The sequence below is a fragment of the Strongylocentrotus purpuratus genome, unplaced genomic scaffold (genome assembly GCF_000002235.5).
Source record: "Strongylocentrotus purpuratus isolate Spur 01 unplaced genomic scaffold, Spur_5.0 spur5_contig_867, whole genome shotgun sequence".
NCBI lineage: Eukaryota > Metazoa > Echinodermata > Echinoidea > Camarodonta > Strongylocentrotidae > Strongylocentrotus > Strongylocentrotus purpuratus.
In genome coordinates this window covers 1,221,284-1,244,457 of record NW_022145576.1, presented here as the reverse complement: position 1 = coordinate 1,244,457, position 23,174 = coordinate 1,221,284, and the positions used below count along the sequence as shown (strand labels likewise).

General features: G+C 36.6%; 1 protein-coding gene across 1 annotated transcript; it reads right to left on the bottom strand.

The window, feature by feature from the left end:
• Window positions 1-1,321: 1,321 nt before the first annotated feature.
• LOC115920031 (mucin-12-like) lies at window positions 1,322-17,161 on the bottom strand. The gene is made up of 10 exons (XM_030974904.1): window positions 17,158-17,161; window positions 16,706-16,807; window positions 16,017-16,118; window positions 15,434-15,535; window positions 14,724-14,915; window positions 3,709-3,798; window positions 3,264-3,371; window positions 2,637-2,691; window positions 1,985-2,086; window positions 1,322-1,427 (listed from the first exon to the last, which is right to left on the bottom strand). Exons 1-10 carry the CDS (start codon window positions 17,159-17,161, stop codon window positions 1,322-1,324), a joined length of 963 nt encoding a protein of 320 aa, XP_030830764.1.
• Between the last annotated feature and the right edge of the window lie 6,013 nt (window positions 17,162-23,174).

Sequence of the window (23,174 nt, the reverse complement as noted above, 5' to 3'; positions counted from 1 at the left end):
ACAACAGGGGCGAATACCCATTTTCGGGATGACAGGAGCGTACCATAATTATAATCCAAAAATCAATGAATGCCCTCATGCAATGAAAAAGTGCCCCTTTACTGATTGAAAATGGTGCCCATCCTAAGAAGAAAACTACGCCGTTCCTGTGATTTATTCTATTCCTGATGTGCCCATTTGATTCTTGTTTTTGATATCGTCTAACTTGCTATTTTAAAAACTTCAGGCAGTTCTGAAAAAAGCAAAAGCACTGTTCATTACAATTGTAGACCCATTCAAGAACTATTATGCCCTTTTACCCTCACCATCGACAATATTTCCACGATGCAACATTTTATGATGAAGATGGTATTAACCTTTATCCTCATTATTAAAAAAAGCTCATTAAAATAATCTTATTATTCGCTTTCAAAACTTTGTGTTTCTTTCAGGTCATGTTCGTGTTTAATACAGTACTAACGGTCTCACTCATCACCCAAAGGGAGGGTTTTTAACTTGTCCCCATCCAAGTGTTCAGATGCAATTAGTGGTGCAACCAATTACTTTCCCATTTCTTTCTCGCATATGTATCTAATTTGGCTGGAGCAATCCATATCTTCCCAACCATGATTCTGTACTTCAATTCGAAAACAGTTTTCATTGTCATTGAACGAAATACTGTCAAAATTGCTATATGTAAGATTTGATCCGTCTAACCACCTTGCCTCACCGAGACTTGAGCCGGTCAGCCCGATCCAGTAGTCCTTCCAGGCACCAAATACGATAAACTTCTGTTCCGCTAGAGTCTCGATGAAGACCAGATGGGATCCGTATTGGGAACAAGCTGAAATCGCAGATGCATGATTCATCTCGCAAGTGCTGAAACTGTAGGCCGACCCGCCGTATTCATATGTCTCCGGAGGAGATGAGCATGCTTAAAATTGAAAAACAATATGTAAACTTATTTTTAAGAAAGTAGACAAAGTGATTATTTGGGCTGAAACAGAAATATTTAAAGTAAGAAAGATAATGATGATGATGAAAATGATAATGATATAAATGATGATGATGATAATAATAATAATAACAATAACAATAGCAAAATTTTGGCCAATTCACATGTGTTATTTCTTACAGGTTTGTGTTAATATGAAGGAGAGAGAGGTGGGGAAGGGGCAGGAGGGGGACAGGAGAGGAGAGAGAGAGGGAGCGAGAGAGAGAGAGAGAGAGAGAGAGAGAGAGAGAGAGAGAGACTAGAGAGAGAGAGAGAGAGAGAGAGAAAGAGGGGGGAGTGGTCAGATAGTGATAAAATGCATGACGTCATTTTTATCGTTTCTCTTACTTACTGGAGGGGGTGGTTTCTTGCGATGTCGTTGTGTCTGACATCGTGGTCGTAGGGTTCGTCGTGGGCTTGGTCGTCGCGTCTGTAGACGATGATTCTGTTGACTCTGAACAGTGTTTTAACAAACAAAGCAAGTTAAAATTTCATGACTTAATGGAGGGTTAACGGTTTTAATTAATGAAACCACACGTACAAAGCAATGATATTAGGAACGACACTTAGCAGGATAAGAAGGCTAATACGAAGAAAATTTAGCTCTATGAAAACATATATATTTAAATAGTTTAGTTCGTTTATAAGATTTGTGTCAGCATATTTTGTAGATTTATTTGCGATTTATCAAAGCAAAGTCATCTCAATGGGTTCCTGTGACGTGTTTGTTGTCATTAAACTTGTAGGCAAAAGAATAAGACTGGTATACTCCCCCCCCCCCCCTAACAAAAAAAAAGAAACGAAAGAGTCAGATAAAGAATGATAGCGTGAGAGAGAGAGAGAGAGAGAGAGAGAAACAGAGAGAGAGAGAGAAAGAGAGAGAGAGAGAGAGAGAGAGAGAGAGAGAGGGGGGGGGGGCAGTGAACTAGGGGAGGGAGAGAGAGAGAGGGGGCGGGGAGGGTAGTGCATAGACATTAAAATAATGATGAATGTATGACGCCATTTCATTACTGGAGGTGGTGGTTCCATGCAATGTCGTTGTATCTGACATTGTGATCGTAGGGTTCGTCGTGGGCTTGGTCGTCGCGTCCGTAGTCGATGATTCTGTTAACTCTGAAAAGTTTTCAACGAACATAACTGATTTAAATTTCATGATGTAATTGACGGTTCCGAGGGTTACTGTAACAGTTAAACAAAATATGTACCACACGTACAATACAACAATATTTGGAATGACACCTAATCAGGATTAGCAGGCCAAGACGAAGAAAATTTCGATCCATGAAAACATATACAATTGCATGGTTTATATCTTTTATAAGGCTTTATTTGAGTCAGCAAATTTGTAGATTAAGTGGAGTTTTGTCAAACTCGTGGGCAAAAAATTAGACGGTCACCTCCCCCTTAACAATATTATAGTGCCTTCCGTGAAAGGAAAGGACATAGAAAAATGAGTCAGATAAAGACTGAGAGAGTTAGAGAGAGAAAGAGAGAGAGAGAGAGAGAGAGAGAGAGAGAGAGAGAGAGAGAGAGAGAGAGAAAGAGGAGGAGGAGGAGGAGGGCAATTATTTTAATAATCAAATTCATGACGCCATTTAAGTGTTTCTATTGCCTACCTCTGATTGCGGTTTTTCGCGATTTAATTGCGTGTGGTTGTGCCGACATCGTGGTCACAAGGCTCGTCGCTGGTTTGGTCGTCGCTTCCGTTGTCACCGACTCTGAAAGGAAAAAAAAAGAGCCGGAGTCAGAGGAATATTGGGAAGCAGACATACAGAGACAAAGAGCATGGCAAAAAGAAGAATGAGAAGAAAAAGAAGTAGAAGAAGAAGAAGAAGAAGAAGAAGAAGAAGAAGAAGAAGAAGAAGAAGAAGAAGAAGAAGAAGAAGAGAAGAGAGGGGGGGGGGGAGAGAGAGAAGGTTAGTGGCTAAACACATTTCACGATTATGTTAAAGTTCAAATGCATGATGTAGTGGCATTTTGTTAATTTAAACGTATATTTGCTGTAACTCGATTCTTGTCGTTAAACTAGTAAGAACAAAAAAAATAGACGAGCACTACCCCCCCCCCTCCCCCCCATAAAGTGGTTCGACAGTCAAGGACCAAAAAAAGGGTAGTGATCACTTTTTTTTGGGGGGGGGGGGGAGGGGGTAGTGAGCATTTTTTTTGGGGGGGGGGGGGGGCGGGGGGCACGTGTCCCCTGTGCCCCCTAGATCCGCCACTGTGGCTAGTCCCGTTATGATAATGATCAAATGCATGACGTAAATTCCATGTTTCTATTGCTTAGACATACCCGATGTAGTGGTGTTTTGAGTAGTCGTTGCGTCTGAGCGTTCCGACATTGTGGTCGTATGGCTCGTCGTGTGCTTGGTCGTCGTTTCAGTCGTCGACACTGTGACTTCTGCAAAAAAAACGTGATAGAGGTAAATAACGATGCATCCTCTGAAATTATTTTATCCCGCCGGCTGTCTCCAGGAGCTCTTGCTCAGGGTACGGGGATAGAATCAAAGGGGTGGGGGTGGGGAGGGGGGGGGGGTAATAAATAGAAATCTTTTATCCAAATTCTATCAACAAGTTCCGAAAAAGGACCGCGGAATATTTTCTTCTTATTCATGATCTTTTTCTTCTTCTTCATTTGCAACTACGGATTTTTCGTTTACCCCCAGTAGAATGTCAATTTATGCTCTTTAGTTCAATAATTGGTCACCCCTCCTCTTGATAGGCCTTATAACACCTACCTTCATCGCAGTGTCGCCCTTGAAACCCACTTGAGCAGTGACAGTTGTAGCCTACCGTAGTCTTTTCACACCAGCCGTTTTTGCCACAATCTGCGAAATAAGTAATAAACGGGATAAAACTCGATACTGACAAACAGATTATGATTACATTCTGTCGTGATTGATGTGAAAATATACATATAAAAGATAAACAAGACTAAACTAATAAATGACAATGCATTTTTTTTACCAGGATTTAATTAAATATATCAAAGGCCATGAAAACCATACTCCAGCGGCCATCGGAGACCCCTTTAGTGTCCCTTTATAAAGGGACACTAGACCCCTTCATGTCAGTGCTCCCTCTACAGTTCACTGTTTTGCCTGGTGGTTTTCACTGCCCTTGCCGACCAAATATGATCTGTATCTTTATTGATTGATTAGTGAATAACAAATGAATTTGACATTTGAGAACAAAAATGAATATAAAAAAAGCATGATACAGACCCGGGATTCTGCATATTGTTGGATGTTTGCCATGAAGTTTTCCAGCGATGACAGAAGGGGGAGAGAAGAGTTTCGGGACAGTCTGCAACATGGTGCCATTGGGTAGTCGCACCATCTTACACTGATAGGACACCGACGAGGGGCTTTGCAGGCTTAAGTCATCTGGACAAGATGTTTTCGTCAGCTTGGACAAATCCGATAAAGCAGGCAAGGCTGTGTGGAATAAAACAATCAGGACATCTTTAGTGAGTTCTTTCTCCTACTTCTCTTCCTTCTCCTCCTCCCATCCCGTTTCTCATCATCCCCTCTTCCTCCCTCGCCTCCCATCCTCCTTCTCCACGTCCTCCCATTCCTCCTCTTCTACCTCCTCCACCTTCCCCTTTCTTATCTTCCTCCCCTCCGCTTCCCTGCCTCCCCTCATTCTCCTCATCTTCCTCCCCTTCTACCTGCTTCCTTCACCCTTCTTCATCATCACCCCTCCTCTTCCCTGCCTCCCCTCATTCTCCTCATCTTCCTCCCCTTCTACCTGCTTCCTTCACCCTTCTACATCACCATCCCCTCCTCCTATAATAAAACAAACAGAAAATCATAAGTGAAGTCTTCTTACTTACTCACTTCGATGTGGAGGCATAAAGATATCCTTATTTGCCCTTCCAGGTAATGCTAGTTCTCTGGTATGTACTTACGGGGGTGGCTGTACCGATATTTCCCAAGGATGGATTTGAACTGGTTTACACTTTTTGCACTGACTGCAGAGTCTGGTAAAGAATTCCAGTTGTTGCAACTTCACACTCCTCTTCCTCCTCCTCCTGCTCCCCTTCCCTTTCTCATCCTCACCTCTTCCTCCCTCGCCTCCCCTCATCCTCCCTCTCATCCTCCTGTTCTACCTCCTCCCCTCCTCTTCCCTGCCTCCCCTCATCCTCCCTCTCATCCTCCTCTTCTACCTCCTCCCCTCACCCTTCATCATTATCCCTCGTTCTCCTCGTCATCCAGCTCATTGTCCTCCTCCTCCTCCTCCTCTTCCTCCTCCTCCTCCTTGTCCTTCTCGTCCTACAAATGCTTTTCGTTCTCATCGTCCTTCCCCATCTCTCTCCTCCTCTTGTCCCTTCTTCTCCACCTCAATCTCCTCCGCCTCTTCCTCCTTTCCTCTCCCTTCTCTCAATTCTCCTCCTCCTCTTCCTCCTCCTTACCTATCCCTTCGTTTCCTCCTCCTCCCCGTCCCCTACTCCTCTTCGTCCTTATCCTACTCTCATCATCCCTCCTTCCTCTCCCCCTTCCCCCTCCCCCATTCATCCTTATAACCCTCTCCTCTTCCTCCTGATCTTCTTCTTCCTCCTTCTTCTTCCTCCTCCTCCCCTTCCTTCTCATCCTCCCCTTCATCTCCCTTCTCCTCACCGTTCTTCCTTTTCCCTACCGCTTAGGAATGAAAATTCCCTTAAAATAGTTTGAAACATATTAGGGAGAATTTGTATTTTTGTAGTTTTATATGAGATGCCACGTACGTTTTTCTTCTCGCTCCTATTTCGCTTCATTATGGTTATATCTTTCAGCAGCATTCGTAAAAATCATAAAAATATGACGGGATATGCGAAGTCAAAATTTTTCTTACCAAAGGACAAACAGGTTACGGTACCAAACAGCAACTTCCACAATACACCGACATTTTGGTCTTTAGCCTATATTAAGAAAAATATATTAACAATAATTTTTAAAAATATTTTCTACAAGAACAAGAGCAAGAACAGAAATAACAACAGGAAAAAAAGATGATTATAATGGCTAATGATGCTAATGATATTATTGGTAATGGTGATAATGACAACTATAATAATAGTGATGATGATGATTATAATCATAGAAATTTGATAAGAGCAATTACCGTCACATGTATAGCTCATACCACTAACGTTACACAATTCTTAAGACTATGACTAGTTTGTATATGGATTGAATCATATATTGCTAACAGACAACAAGAAATAATACTAGATGATGTAATATCTATAAAACATTTTCATGTTCCATATGGGGTTCCTCAAGGGTCACGTCTCGGACCCCTTCTTTTTACACTCTATACAAGTAATCTGATCGACATCATTCAACGGCGTTTCCCAAATGTTTCTTGTCATTGGTATTGGAACATCAATATGATAATATCTTAATTATAGAATTATGTATACAATATACCCGTGCTCGGATGTTTCAACATAATTAAGCCAATGCTTAGTGATGGAAAAACAGACGTTCTCATTGTTGGGACATCCAGACAAGTTGTAAAGCTAAATATTAATCATAGAACAATTGGAGACTCAGAAATAAGACCGTCAAGCTCTGAGAGAAGTCTGGGTGTATATTTAAAATAAAAATGTTAAAGTAAACAATCATAAACATTGATAAAATTACACATGTAATACGAGATGATTGTTAGAAAAGAAAAGAATCATCAGAAAAAACGAAGTAATTCCAATGAATAAAGTGTTAAGTCGGATGCTCAAAATGAAGTCGAATGTATAAAGGGCAGGATTACGTAACCATGTCATTCTAAAATATATGCACGCTTGACGAAAAGGGTATTTACATGACTCATGAATTTGAATGAGAAACATGTTCATGTGAATCAAACGCGAATTTAAATACACAGATCATGAATGTGAACTTTCAAATAGCAAGACTTGGACAATTCAATTTCGATGGAATGGATTAGAAAAGTTGCAAAATTGGCCGGGAAAGTTATACTCTCTCTTTTCTTCAGTACTTTTTAATTTTCTTATTTTTTCCTGTTTTTATTATTTTTCTCCTCCTTTCTTTACCTTTTTTTAAAAATCATGTTCTGTATGTATAGTATATATTATCATTATCATATTATTATTATCAATATGTTATGCTTTTAGTTATCGTTTATTAAATTCATTATGTATAAAGGTAAAGAATTATTATCTAAAACAAAAACAAAAAATACCCCTCCTCCCAAAAAACCCTCTCCCACCCTCCCCCCCCCCCCCCCCACTAAAAGATAGAAAAAACAACAACTTATATTTGTCATTTCCAGAAAAAAAACAATGCAACAATGAAAATAATTTGAGAAACTCAATTAAATAATACTATCAAACGATCAAAATCCTCTAAAAATTTAACAATTTTTTATCAATTATTTTTATGGAATTTTCCCAAAAGACCAGTTCGTAGTTAGCACATGATAAAAATAATGTGTATCGAATGTTCACTACCAAGACTCCAGTCTAACTCAAGCTTTTGCTTTCTTTGGCAGAAGTCGCATGTACAATTATATTTCTGAACCACACAGCAATTATTCATTAAGTCATGAGTCACTCTCCTTTTCATCACACAAACATTGTTTTTTCTATGTAGCATGCCCCTCTGTTTAAGTCACTAATGATATGTTCAATTTCATTTTTTTTCCTATTATCTTTTTCTTCTTTGTTGTACACATTACATTGTATCATTTCCAAGTATATCATGTATATGTTTATATATGAAACGGACAAGTAAAAAGGCAATGAATTAAAATCAGACTCATGGTGCCCACTTCAGTACGATTGAGAAAAAACCTAAAATACTTACCATTTTACAGATCAATATTCAAGGGCTTCCAAAAATGATCAAACAGCACGATGATAACCTGACGTCTTTCTCGGATAAAAAAAAGTATCAAATTCGGAAACGAAGATTACAGAAAGGCTGGAAATATTAATCGTAAGATGCAAACTGTAGGCTATGTAGCTGTCGATCGACGGAGATCAATTTAAAGCGCAGGAGACATGACTTGATGTCTTCTTTCGACCAATTGTAAATGGCAAATGTTACGTTTTTCTTTCTCTGCAGGCGGTATAAGCTCGTATGAGAACGGGATCGATATGCAAAGACAGATTCGAAAGGAAATACTGCCAACTGGTAGATCAAAATTATGACGACGACCTTTTTTTCTGGATTCACTACAGTTCATTCGAATTTTCAAAATGAAAAAGGGTCAACTACTCTCAACGATGTTTGCAATTGTGAAAATTAAAAATTCTGTCTTCTTTTAGGAAGAAAGAATCCTATTTCATCTTTCGACTTGTCTCTTTGAAATGATGTGCATTCGGAGAAATGAACCTCGGAATTACGAACTGTCGGAATAAAGAATCTTTGTGATTAATACACCTGGGGAATTATGAACCTTTGGAATTATGTATCTTCGAAATTTTGAACTTTTAGAATTATAAACCTTCGACGAAAGACAAAATAAACTCGGTTTATTAGGTGAATTGTCTGACAAGGTTACATTCAGCCTAACCAAATTGATGCGTAATTTTGAACATCATTTTTGTCACTATTATTTTCCCGACCCAAACTTTCTTCAATATAATAAAAAAAACAAATAATTATCGTGCTCACAAGAAGACTAATTGTAATGACATTTCCATTCTACACCTTCATTTTTTTTAATTTTGATAATTTTATTGGTCAGAAAACACAATGATTTACAGAATATGCGTTACATTTTATTGCAGTGAATTAATTTAATTGTCCAATTGTTTTACTCTTACAATCATATTGTTTTACATCAAATACACTACAACATGAAAATAACATTTTGTATCTTCACCTTTATGATGAATTTAAAGATATTAAAACAAATTGTGAGATTTGGAAAACCTATCAGCGTCAATTTTTTTTTAGAGGGGTGGTGTTCTTTGTTTGGGGAAAACACCGTTACCTTAGAAACATGTTGAGTGGATCGAAATTATGGGGTAGTATAGCGTCGACCTATTTTGTCGTTGAATGCACGTTGCGATAGAAACAAGTTGGTATTTAGAGGCACGATACATTACAAAAACAGAACAGACCGTTATTCACTGTCAGATGATGTAATATCGACCTTCATGAATATTTCAGGCATGAAAAAAGTCTGAATATTTCATGAATACATTGTAAAAATTGAATTAAAACAACGCATCACGCTTGGATGCCCTTGCTTTGGGAAGATAATGGTTGCATCGCTTTTCTCTCCCTCTCTCTCTCGTCATAGATCATAATTTATGAACATATTTTGATTTAAGTTTCACCTTCAGATTTTTCTTTTGATGCCGCCATCCATAGTGAAGCGTCGCTTATGAAAGCGGTCTCCTGCACTTTTCCGCAGATAGTTAACACGATACTTCAAATTCATAATACTATATTATAGAAATATTATGTTCGCTATTATATGTAAATATGCAAATCACAGTTTGACATAAAGTTATTATTGTTTGCATATTTTGAATTACACGTTACGTTTATATGTGTTTGTCATTCAGATAGTTTTTTTGGGAGAAATCAAATCAAATCATATCAAAGAATGTAGCGAATTCGTGAAAAATTGAAACTTTCATATCAACATTAATATTATTAAATTTAATGAACGTTTGAAAGATGTATATTGGAATTTAAAACTAAGTGATCCTAATGCTAGTTACAGCTTCTTCTTGGCAAAATTTATATGTTTATATGATGAATGCTTTCCCATGCAAGAAATATAAATTAAAAGTAAATGTATAAATAAACCGTGTATGAATAGAGATTTATTAAAAAAAACATAAGGAAAAATGGCGTTTATACAAAAAGTACCTTAAGTCACCCACTGAATACAGGAAAAATGTGTACAAACAATTAGAAATAAAATTACAAATGAAATTAAAAAATGTAAGTATCAATATTACAACAACAAAATTTATAACGATAAGGGTAATATGAAAGCAACATGGAAAACTATAAATGAAGCTCTTGGTTCAAAATCATGTATAAATAAACCGTGTATGAATAGAGATTTATTAAAAAACATAAGGAAAAAATGGCGTTTATACAAAAACTGCCTTAAGTCACCCACTGTATACAGGAAAAATGTGTACAAACAATTAGAAATAAAATTACAAATGAAATTAAAAAATGTAAGTATCAATATTACAACAACAAAATTTATAACGATAAGGGTAATATGAAAGCAACATGGAATACTATCAATGAAGCTCTTGGTTCAAAATCATGTATAAATAAACCGTGTATGAATAGAGATTTATTAAAAAACATAAGGAAAAAATGGCGTTTATACAAAAAGTACCTTAAGTCACCCACTAAATACAGGAAAAATGTGTACAAACAATTAGAAATAAAATTACAAATGAAATTTAAAAATGTAAGTATCAATATTACAACAACACAATTTATAACGATAAGGGTAATATGAAAGCAACATGGAAAACTAAAAATGAAGCTCTTGGTTCAAAATCATGTCCTAAACAATGTATTGATAAAATAAATGTTGAGGGTAGAAGAATTACAGACAAAGATGAAGTATCAGAAATATTCAATGAGTATTTTGTTAATATTGGTTACAATTGAACAAATAATGTTCAATATTCTAAATCATTTGATCATAAGAAACTTAAAAGACATGATAACACCGCATTTTTTTTCTCCTGTAACTTGTAAAGAGATTATTGATATTGTTTTTTCTTTAAAAAATGGAACTAGTCTTGGTTATGATGAAATCGATGTTGGCGTCATTAATAAAGTCATTCATATAATTGCACCACAATTATGCTCTACATTCAATTCTTGTATTTCATATGGTGTATTCCCTACTCAATTAAAAATAGCAAAAGTAATCCCAGTTTTTAAATCAGATGATGTTAGTCATATCAATAATTACCGCCCAATATCTGTTTTATCTTTATTTTCAAAGATTTTTGAGAAATGCTTATACAAACGTTTTTGAATGATTTTCTATTTTCATGTAATATTTTGTCTGATAAACAATATGGTTTCCGCTCGGGTTACTCCGCATCGATTGCGCTTCTTGAATTTATTCTCAAAGCTTGTAAAGCTATCGACTTTAAAAAATACATGGTTGGGTTTTTTCTCGATTTGAGCAAAGCCTTCGATACATTAGATCATTATATTTTGTTGAGCAAATTGAAGGATTATGGAATTCGTGAAAATGTATTATTATTATTTAAGAGTTATTTGTTAGACCGGTCTCAGTTTGTAGTTATCAATAATCATAAGTCTTCAATAAGCAAGTTCGATGCGGAGTGCCCCAAGGTTCCACATTGGGTCCTTTACTTATCTTGGTTTATATAAACAATATCATTACTTCTTCTAAACTCTTACAATTTATTCTTTTTGCAGATGACACCAGTGTTTTCATGTCTGGAAGTAATCTGAACATGTTATTAGAGAAATTTACTGTCGAATTACATTAATTGAAGGATTGGTTGTTAAATAATAAATTAGTTATAAATATTGATAAAACTCAATTTATGTTATTTACAAAAAGAAAAGTTGAAAATGATAATTTGATTATTCAGTTTAATGGACAAGCTATAAATCGTGTTTCTTTCACTAAGTTTCTCGGTGTTTACATCGACGATAGATTGACATGGCATGAACACATTGGTGTCAAACATAGTTGCTAAGGGAGTTGGTATTATTTATCGATTAAGACACTTCCCACGATATATTTTGATTATGTTGTATTATGCTTTGATAATTCCACACATTAATTATTGTAATATTACATGGTCAAATGGTTCTGATTATTTATGACGAAATTATTTGTATTACAAAAGAATGCTGTTCGAATAATTTACGAAGCCCCGTTCAATGCCCACACTTTGCCACTTTTTCAACAATTAAAGCTTTTAAATGTTTATGATATAAATAATATTAATATTGCTATATTTATGTTTATGTGTTCCAAGGGTTTGCTGCCGAAGTCCATGTCATGTAAATTTAAAATCCGTACAAATGTTTAAAAAAATATAATTTTTTTCAAAGGAACAGTTTTATGGAAAAATATCCCGTTTAATATGAAAAACTCCTATTCAATGAATATTTGTAAACGATTGTATAAATCCCATCTTTTATCATTGTATTCAATCTCAAAATAAATGACGTCACGTTTCAGTTAATGCACTTTGTAATGTATTCCCCCTCCCCTTCCCTTCTCCTCCCCCCCCTCCCTTTGTATTGGTGTTTAGGTTTTTCTCTGCTTTACTTTTCTCAACAATACAGTGTATATTTTTTTAAGGGGTTGACGTTCATAAGGCCAATTGCCCTTTTTGTTAACCCCACAATCCCATAAAAAAATTTTTGCTTCTTCCCTTTGTATTTTTCTTTTTATGGAAAATGAAATAAATGAAATGAAATGAAATGAAAAGTACAACATGTTATGATCTTTCCTTTTTATAATATCAGCTACTACTGTTAAAGGAGCTACACAAAGAAAATTCACTAACAACTCATAATTAGAACAAATTACATATGGATGGAAAGATTTTCTCTTGAAAAACACGAACAATTTGCTGAGAAATCATATAGATATCATGGAAAGGCGTGAAATGCAATTTTTCAAGACGCCCCTCAACGTAAGTCAAACACACAAGCGTAGCGAGCTCTAAATAGTGACGTCACACACTGGACGAACAGCTCAGTGCCGTGTAGCAGTATGCAGCTAGACAGCCGTGTCCCGTATGTGACGTCACAAATATTGACGCTCTACAAAGGACAGCTGAAGGCAGAAAATCTGGATCTCAAAACTAACATTTTTCAGAGTTGATTACTGCGGGCCCCAAACATATTTTGAAGAGAAGAGTTGTTGTATTTGATCGGCAAGGCTTCCCCTTCGCATTGATATGAGTTTTGCATCAATTCAAAACATTTTTTATTCTTCGTGTGGCTACTTTAAACAATAATTTCAAAACAGGTATATAATAATGATAATATATAGAAATTGTTATAAATCAACACCGACATGCACTAAGATAATGTTTAATATAGAATCAATTATAAATTCAATTACATTTGATAGGTAGTATGGATATTACTGATTGAAAATGGTGCCCATCCTAAGGAGAAAATTGCGCTGTTCTTATGGTTTATTTTGTTCCTGACGTGCCCATTGGACCTTACCTTTCCCCATTATCGAAATGTAAGGCGCCCATTACTTTGAATCTTGTTTTTAATATCGCCAAACTTCAGGCACTTCTGAAAAATACAAAAGCACTGTTCAGCATAATTGTAGACCCATTTAAGAAATAAAATACGCCCTTTTACCCTCACCATCGACAATACCTCCACAATGCATTATTTAATGATAAAGATGGTATTAACCCTTACCTTAATTTTTTTTTTTTTAAAGCTCAGTAAAATAACCTTCTTATTTGCTTTTAAAATTGTGTTTCTTTCAGGTCATGTTCGGTCATGTTCGTGTTTGATACTATACTGACGGTCTCACTCTTCGGCCTAAATCTGGCACAAGGGGACGTTGACACGCCATTTCAAAACATTGTTGTTCAGTGAAGAGTGTTTATATATTAATGTAGATAACATATTAATAAAGCATATTACTTCTACTCTGTGAAAGCAAGGAATCTTATTATACACCTCATAGATAGTCACAATATCTATTTGTTTTCAAGTTTCATTCATTCTGGGATCGCACTGTATAGTAAATAATCAACCAACCGAGCGTTTTACTTACCTTATATTACCTCATATTTCACACTATAACCACTTTTGTCTTATCTAAACTTTAAAAGATACAATATTGACTTGTGTATGTTATAGATTTATTGCATCTACATTATTTTGACTTTTCTTGAATTACATTTATGATATAATGCCATGCATTGTATAGGGCTTTCATTGTATATTATTTATTTAGGTAATAGACCAGTTCATAGATAGCACATGGCATAATGAACTTAATCATCCACAGATCTTATAATCATGGAGGAATGTCTTTGTGTGTATTCTAGAATAATCATGGAGGTACTTCATGAATATTTTTATTTGCTGCCCGCTTTTCGTTTTTCACTATTTTTAGTCGTATCTGAAGTATAAGCTCATTACTCATGACAATAGATAAATATGTATATGTTTATGTGTGTGCATATGTGTATGTATATGTATATGTATAATTATGTATTAAGTGCATGTTTACATGTATGTACATTTATATTATATACCCTATAAATAATTTACTCCATAATAATTTATGTTGTTATCAAATATATTTTGCGTTTCATATTTTCATGAAGCACTAACTAGTATTATATATACGATAAAGTATCTTGGCAATAGAAATTAGATTCTATAAACACAACAGAACGAACAGCCACTAATCATAATCGGATTGATATGTGAAAAGTGCTCCGTCTTCTAAGTGCTGTTCATGGTAAAATTAGTGCATGGAACGACAACAACAATTTTGTTGTTGTTGTTGTTGGGGGGGGGGGGTATTTACCTTGCCAGATGCAATCAGTGGTGCAACCACGTAGTATGACAAATTGAAGAAATTGAAGGAAACTAATCCAACTCCACTTGATTCTCGCATATGTACTTACTTGTTTTATCGCACTTCCTATCATTCCAACTATATTGACGATCAGACCAAATTCGAAAACAGTTGACATTCTCCGCGAACGATTCATTGTCAAAATTGTTATATGTAAGACTTGATCCGTCTAGCCACCTTGCGTCACTGAGACTTGTGCCGTTCAGCCCGATCCAGTAGTCCTGACTGGCAACCCCTTCGATGAAGTCCTGTTCCTCTTGCGACTCGATGAAGACCAGGTGGGATCCGTATTGGGAACAAGCTGAAACAGCAGAAGTGTGATTCACCTTGCAAGTGCTGAAATTGTAGAACGACCCGCCGTACTCATATTCCTCCGGAGAATATGCTGAAAGATGAAAACAATATGTAAGGAAGTAGACGAATTGAATATTTGGGCTGTTACTGGAATATTCAAAGAAAAAAATAGATAATGATGATGATGATGAAAATGACAATAATATGAATGATGATGATGATGATGATGATGATGATAATAACAATAATAACGATAATAACAATAATAATAATACAAATTTAAAAAAAACTGTAATGAAAATAGATGCAAAGACATAAAAGTTATTACAGTTTTAACACTCAATGTCTAAAGAAATTTTGCTCACCATCGAACATTTAGGTCAATTCACAATGTTATTTCACAATGTTATTTCTTGCAGATTTTTGTTAATATGAAGGAGAGAGAGGTGGGGGAGGGAGAGGAGGGGGCAGGGGGGAGAGAGAGAGGGAGAAAGAGGGAGAGAGAGAGAGAGAGAGAGAGAGAGGGGGGGGAGGGGGGAGGGGTAGTGGCTAGACCCATCATAATAATGGTCAAATGCATGACGTCATTTCACTGTTTCTCGTACTTACTGGAGGTGGTGGTTTCTTCATATGTCGTTGTGTCTGACATCGTGATCGTAGGGTTCGTCGTGGGCTTGGTCGTCGCGTCCATAGTCGATGATTCTGTTGACTCTGAAAAGTTTTCAACAAACATAACTGATTTAAAGGATCATGATGTAATTGAGGGTTCAGGGTTCGGAAAGACACTTAAACAGGATTAGAAGGCCAAAAAGAAGAAAAGTTAGCTCCATGAAAACATATCAAATTGAATGGTTCATATCTGTTATAAGGCATAATGTGAGTCAGCAAATTTTTAGATTTAGTGGTGTTTTGTCAAAGTTGAAGGAATCTTTTTGGCTAAATATGTTATCTATAATTATATACCGCTGTGGCGTGTTTGCTTTCTTTAAACTCGTGGGTAAACAATTAGACGGTCTATTCCCTCCTAAAAAATCTTTTAGTGACTTCCGTGAAAGGAAAGAGCACAGAAAATAGAGTTTCAGATAAAGACAAAGAAAGAGAGAGAGAGAGGGGGAGAGGGGGTGGGTATTGGCTATAGCAATTATGATAATAATCAAATTTATGACGCTATTTCAATGTTTTTATTGCTAACCTATGATGGTGGTTTCTTGCGATGTCATTGTGTCTGACATCGTGGTCGTAGGACTCGAAGTGGGCTTGGTCGTCGCATCCATAGTCGATGATTCTGTTGACTCTGAAAATTTTTCAACAAACATAACTGATTTGAATGTTCATGATGTAATTGAGGGTTCAAGGTTATTACAAATGAAACCACACGTACAAAGCTAAGAGATTCGGTATGACACCTAAACAGGATTAGAAGGCCAAAACGAAGAAAATTTAGCTCCATGAAAACATATAAAATTGAACAGTTTATATCTTTTATAAGGCATAATTTGAGTCAGCAAATTTTTATATTTGGTGGTGTTTTGTCAAAGTTGAAGGAATTCTTTTGGCTAAATATTTTAAATATAATTATATACCGCTGTGGCGTGTTTGTTTTCGTCAAACTCGTGGGTAAACAATTCGACGGTCAATTCCCCCTACAAATATTTTAGTGACTTCCGTGAAAGGAAAGAGCACAGAAAATAGAGATTCAGATAAAGACAAAGAAAGAGAGAGAGAGAGAGAGAGAGAGTGAGAGAGAGAGAGAGAGAGTGAGAGAGAGAGAGAGAGAGAGAGAGAGAGAGAGAGAGAGAGAGAGGAGAGGGTAGGTATTGGCTGTAGCAATTATGATAATAATCAAATTCATGACGCCATTTCAATGTTTTTATGGTTTACCTATGATGGTGGTTTCTTGCGATGTCATTGTGTCTGCCATCGTGGTCATAGGACTCGACGTGGGCTTGGTCGTCTCGTCCATAGTCGATGATTCTGTTGACTCTGAAAAGTTTTCAACAAACATAAACAGCACATTTTTAGATTTAGTGGTTTTTTGTCAAAGTTGAAGGATTTTTTTTTGGCTAAATATTTTATCTATAATTATATACCGCTGTGGCGTGTTTGTTTTCGTCAATCTCGTGGGCAAGAAATTAGACGATCACTTCCCCCCTAAAAAAATCTTTTAGTTACTTCAGTCAAAGGAAAGGGCACAGGAAATAGAGAGTCGGATAAAGATACACAGAGAGAGAGAGAGAGAGAGAGAGAGAGAGAGGGGGGGGGGCTGGGTATTGGCTAGTTAAGATAGGATAATAATCAAATTCATGACGCCATTTAATGTTTCCATTGCTTACCCATGATGGTGGTTTCTTGCGATGTCATTGTGTGTGGTCGTTCCGACATCGTGGTCGTAGGGCTCGTCGCGGGCTTGGTCGTCGCTTCCGTTGTCACCGACTCTGAAAGAAATACAAAAAAACTTGTTAAAGAGAAGGTTGAGTTCTGGGGAGAGGTGAACAATAATTTGTGAGCATTATCATTGTTATTTTGCAAGTGTTGAAGAACATCAGAGAAAAAACGTTCCCCGAAAAGCATGGCTCTTCAAATTACCTCATATTCTAAATATGACAAGTAACAACTTAAAAATGAGGCCCGATTTGTATGGCACATGTTTGTGTAGTCCCATATACATTTGTCTGTGTACAGTGCTTGTTACTTTACCAAGATTGGACCAAATTTCTTATTATTTTGATGACTCCAGAACCTTGCAGTACATACCAATACTTAATGCTACATGATCAACTTTTTCTGATCGATTCCACACCGTTTCTTTCACAATGCAATCGCAAGACCAGAACAGTGGCGGATCCAGGGGGGGGGCCCCGGGGGCCCGGGCCCCCCCCCCTTGAGAAAAAATCATGTAAAATCACATGATTTTTACCTTTTTGGGGGGTTGGGCCCCCCCCCCTGGCGCTCAAGGGGGGGGTGCAAATTGAAATTTTTTTGAGGATCAAAAAAAAAAAAAATGTGCTCACTACCCCCCCCCCCCCCCCCCCCCCCCCCCCCCCCCCCACTGAGCGAATTTTTGGCCGGCGCGTTTTTCAAATTTTCGGGAGCAAAAAAAAAAAAAAGTTGGGCCCCCTCCCCTAAGAAATCCTGGATCCGCGCCTGGACCAGAACTCAACTTTCTCAGATTTTATTGAATAATATTTTGTGAGTGTTTGTTTTGCGTGACTGCAAAAGCATGTGTATACTATTGTGCTAATCAACTAGGGGACCTACGTCGTTAAGTCATAACTGACAGTAATGAGGATTAATGCCTCATAAAATTGCACTAATATCGCACTTCGACACGGTTTTTATCCTGCGGGCTCACGGTAACGAGGCTATTGCTTAGCCACTGAATCATGAATGCACGCAGCGGGGACTAGGGTACGTCGCCGCCCCCACAAATACAACAACAAAAAAAAACAGAGGAATTTTATCTGTTGGGGACCAGGGGAAAATGCAATGAAGTATTGATAATTTATTGCATTTTCTTTGTTTTTTGTATATAGACATACTAGAGGTAGTGGTGCTTTGGGAAGTCGTTGTGTCTGAGCGTTCCGACATCGTGGTCGTGTGGCTCGTTGTGGGCTTCGTCGTCGCTTCCGTCGTTGACACTGTGACCTCTGCAAAAAAAAACATAACTGAGGTCATATACACCAACTCGTAATCTCCGTTCAGCAACCGACACATGTAAACTTATCATTCCCAAATCTAGACTCTCAGCAGCTGAAAAACGTTTTTGCAGTAGCTGCATCAAAGACTTGATATGTATTTGTCTCTTCACACCCGCAGTATTTACAGAGGTTTTTGCCACAATCTGCCCTTAAATTGCGGTCAGTACAATACACACATATAAATAAAAATATTACAGGACAGTTATAAACATACACATATGATAAACATACATAACGAATGAGGTAATAAATGAGTAAGCCAAGGATATAGAGTGGTAATATTAAATTCCACTTTACAAAATATGAAGCTAAATCTTAAAATAATAATAAATACATAAATTATTATTATTATTATTATTTATCAGGCCTATTATTATTATTATTTTATTATTATTATTATTATTATTATTATTATTATTATTATTATTATTATTATTATTATTATTATTATTATTATTATTATTATTATTATTATCATTCATTTTATTATTATTATCCATTACCATTTTCAGTAGTATAATAACTACCGACATAATTAATAATTGATGTATTTATTATTATTTTAAGATTTAGCTTCATATTTTGTAAAATGGAATCTGATATTATTGATGTCTTAATAGTTACTGGCTTAATTGGTAATTAATAGGTTGATGCACGATTCATGGCATATGTTTGGCATTTATATTAATACCTTGAGATGAGTTTATAGTAGTCAAGGTTTTAGAATTGAACAGATGAATGGGGTCGGGGATAAAGGATCTTCGGAAACGTGCACGTTGGGTTCGTGTTGTGCACAGGCGTATTCCAGATCTGTTATAATTGAAGTGCTCATTTAGTGGGTGCGAGGGGTCATGCATTACTCTTTTTTAACTTTAGAAATGGCATTTTTCTGGTACAGCTTTTCTATGGATGGTAGGTCGGCTCCTGTGATACGTTTTGCTGCCTTTCTGGGACGTTCGAGCAGTTTCTTGGCAGCAATTGTGGCGTTTGCATAATAGCAAGTTAGGTTGAAGGTTAGGACACTTTGAATTAGGGATTTAAAGAATAGTTCTATCAACTTGCTATCTACTCTTAAGTTTTTCATTACCCTAACAACGACAGTATAGTAGTAGTAGTAGTATTAGCATAAGTTGTAGTAGTATTAGTATAAGTAGTAGTAATAGTTGTTGTAGTAGTAGTAGTTGTTGTTGTTGCTGTAGTAGTATTAGTAATATAGTAGTAGTAGTAGTAGTAGTAGTCATACCTGGTAGTAGTAGTATTGATTGATTAGTGAATAGAAAATGAATTTGACATTTGAGAACAAAAATCAATAAAAAAAAAAGCATGATACTCACCCGGGATTCTGCATATTATTAGATGTTCGCCAGGAAATTTTTCAGCGATGACTGAAGGGGGAGTGAACAATTTTGGGACGGTCTGCAACATGGTGCCATCGGGCAGTCGCACCATCTCACACATATAGGACAAATTCGATAAAGCAGGCAAGGCTGTGTCGAATAAAACAAACAGAAAGTCATTAGTGAGTTCTTCCTCCTACTCCTCTTCCTTCCCCTGCTCCCATCCCCTTCCCCTGCTCCCCATCTTCCTTCCTCGCCTCCCCTCCTGCTCATCCTCCCCTATTCCTCCTTTTTTGTTATCTCCTCCCCTTCCCCCGTTATCACCCTTCTCCTCTCATCCTCCCCATCGTCCTCCTCTTCGACCTCCTCCCCTCACCCTTCATCATTATCCCTCATCCTCCTCACCCTCCTCCTTGTCCTCATCCTCCTCCTCGTCCTCCTCCATCTCTCTTCTCCTATTGCCCCTTCTTCTCCACCTCGACCTCCTTCGCTTCTCCCTCCTTTACTCTCCTTCTCTCCTTTCTCCTCCTCCGTCTCTTCCTCCTCTTCCTCCTCCTTACCTATCCCCCTACACTGTAAAAAAGAATTTGTTCATTGGTAATTTTTACGTATTTTTTCCATGTAGAATTTACTTGAAAACATTAGTTTTGCCACTTACGCACTAAATTTAAGTCTTGCTAACTCAAACTTTCAATTCAGTAGAACATACGTGGAATATTTAAGTAAAATCAAATACATAAGAACTTTAAGTAATTTCAGCTTGTATTAATTTAGTAATTTTAACTCAAAATCAGAAATTATACGTATTACTCAAACAATTTATGTTGATTATTCTTATCTTTTTGAAGTAAGGACCGATGCAGTGCGTAATAGAAATATTTACATAATTTATGAATATTCATTAAGACCAAATTAAACTCTTTTTTAAATAAAACAATTCTTTTTTGTGGTTGAATGAAAATTTAAGGACTTTAAAACATTTACTAATTCATTTAACATGGCTAAGCAAAGACAAGACAATTTTTAATTGTTACCCAGTTCAAAACAAATCAAAACTTGATATTTCAGGAAATTGTCAACCAATTTTCCTTTTAAGATGCTACGATCAAGTATATATAAAATTTGGAGCCTTTCAATATGTGTCGAATTGAAGCGTATGTAATAGTTTGTGATGGTGGTAGATATATATATATATATATATATACGGTTAAATCTTAAATAGAAGTAGTGTTAGTGATAAGTGATTAATCTTAAATAGAAGTAGTGAATGATTATTGGATGTTACTTGTTAGATTAGATGGGTACCAAATCGTGCAATAAGTAATCCTATCATATCTTTTTTTTAATTATCTAAAATGATTACAATACTTAAATTATTTACGTTAATGTAACTCGATTTAACTGAGTAAAAATTTATTCAGCAAAATAAGTAAATTCTACTTAAGATGCCGTAGGTAATATTTACTTAATAACAATAAGGCAATTCTTTTCCTCAATTTTATTGAGTTATTTCGACAATTATTTCTTTTACAGTGTACTCCGCTTCATCCTTTTACTACTCTCACCATCACTCCTTCCTCTCCCCCTTTTTCCTCCCCTATTCATCTTTATAACCCTCCTCCTAATCCTCCTCTTCTCCCTCCTCCTCTTCTTGCTCCTTCTCCTCCAATTCCCCTTCCTCCTCTTCCTCCCTTTCCTCCTCCTTCATCATCTCCTCATCCACGTCCTCCTGCTCTTCTCTCTCCTCTTCTTCTCTTTCTCTTCGTTCTTGTCCTCCTCGTCTCCTCCTCTTCTACCTCCTCCTCTTCTTGCTCCTTCTCCTCCAATTCCCCTTCATCCTCTTCGTCCCCTTCATCCTCCTTCATCATCTCCTCATCCACGTCCTCCTGCTCTTCTCTCTCCTTCAATTCCCCTTCCTCTTCGTTCTTGGCCCCCTCGTCTCCTCCTCTATACCTCGTCCCCTCACCCTTCATCGTTATCCCCTCCTTACCCCCCTTGTCCTCCTCTTCCTCCCCTTCATCTTCCTTTCTCATCCCTTACTCCCCGTCCTCCTGCCCCTCTTTCTCTCCTCCCCTTCTTTTCCTCTTCGTCCTTGTCCTCCCCCTCCCCTTAGGAATGAAATTTCCCTTAAAATAGTTTGTAAAATATTAGGGAGAATTTTATATGAGATGCCACGTAGGTTTTTCTCCTCGCTCCTATTTCGCTTCATAAGGGTAACCTTTTTCAGCAGCATTCGTAAAAATCATAAAAAATATGGCGGATATGTGAAGTCAAAATTATTCTTACCAAAGGACAAACAGGTAACGGTACCAAACAGCAACTTCCACAATACACCGATCTTTTGGTCTTTAGCCTGTATTTCGAAAAAACATCATCATTGTATTAAAAAAAATAGAACAAGAACAATAACAAAAATAACAACAGAGAAAAAGATGATTAATAATGGCTAATAATGATAATGGTGTTATTGAAAATGGTGATAATGACAACTTTTATAATGATGATGATGGTGATGATGATTATATCATATATAAGAGCAATTACCGTTACATGTAGCACATACCACTAACGTAACATAATTCTTAAGACTATGATTAGTTTTTATATGGATTGAATCATATCGATCTTAACAGACAACAAAATGTAATACTAGATGATTTAATATGTAAACATTTCCATGTTCCATGTGGGGTTCATCAAGGGTTATGTCTCGGCCCCCTCCTTTTTACACTCTATATAAGCCACCCTGACACTTGCACGATTTTTTTGTTCCCGCTTTGCCCCGCATAGAGGCGTGCAAGACACACTTTAAACAAGAATTACACATGTAATACGAGATGGTTATCAAAAAAGAAAAGCATCAGAGAAAATGAAGTACTGCCAATGAACAAAATGCTAAGTCGGATGCTCAAAATGAGTTTGAATGTTTGAACTAGTTACAACAAAATGATTAAATAATAGATTATTAACAGTTGGGTGATATATTTGTTCTGCTTAGACTTCATTTGACACATATTTGCAAGACACATTTTAAACAAGAATTACACATGTAATACGAGATGGTTATTAATAAAGAAAAGAATCATCAGAGAAAATGAAGTACTGCCAATGAACAAAATGCGAAGTCGGATGCTCAAAATGAGTTAACGTATAAATTAAGGGCAGGATTACGTAACCATGTCATTCTAAAATGTATGCACCATTGACGAATTCGAATGAGAAATATGTTAATGTGATCGAATCAAACGCGAATGTAAATGCACAGATCATGAATTTGACCTTTCGAATAGCAAGACTGAGACAAATCAATTTCGA

What these genes read in the sequence shown, in the direction of transcription:
- LOC115920031 (XM_030974904.1), bottom strand. An exon ending in GCAAGAAACCACCATCATAG is followed by an intron (nt 16,119 to 16,705) that starts GTAAACCATAAA and finishes AAAAATTTTCAG; the next exon opens with AGTCAACAGAATCATCGACT. An exon ending in TGAAGAAACCACCACCTCCA is followed by an intron (nt 14,916 to 15,433) that starts GTAAGTACGAGA and finishes TTCATCTTTCAG; the next exon opens with CATATTCTCCGGAGGAATAT.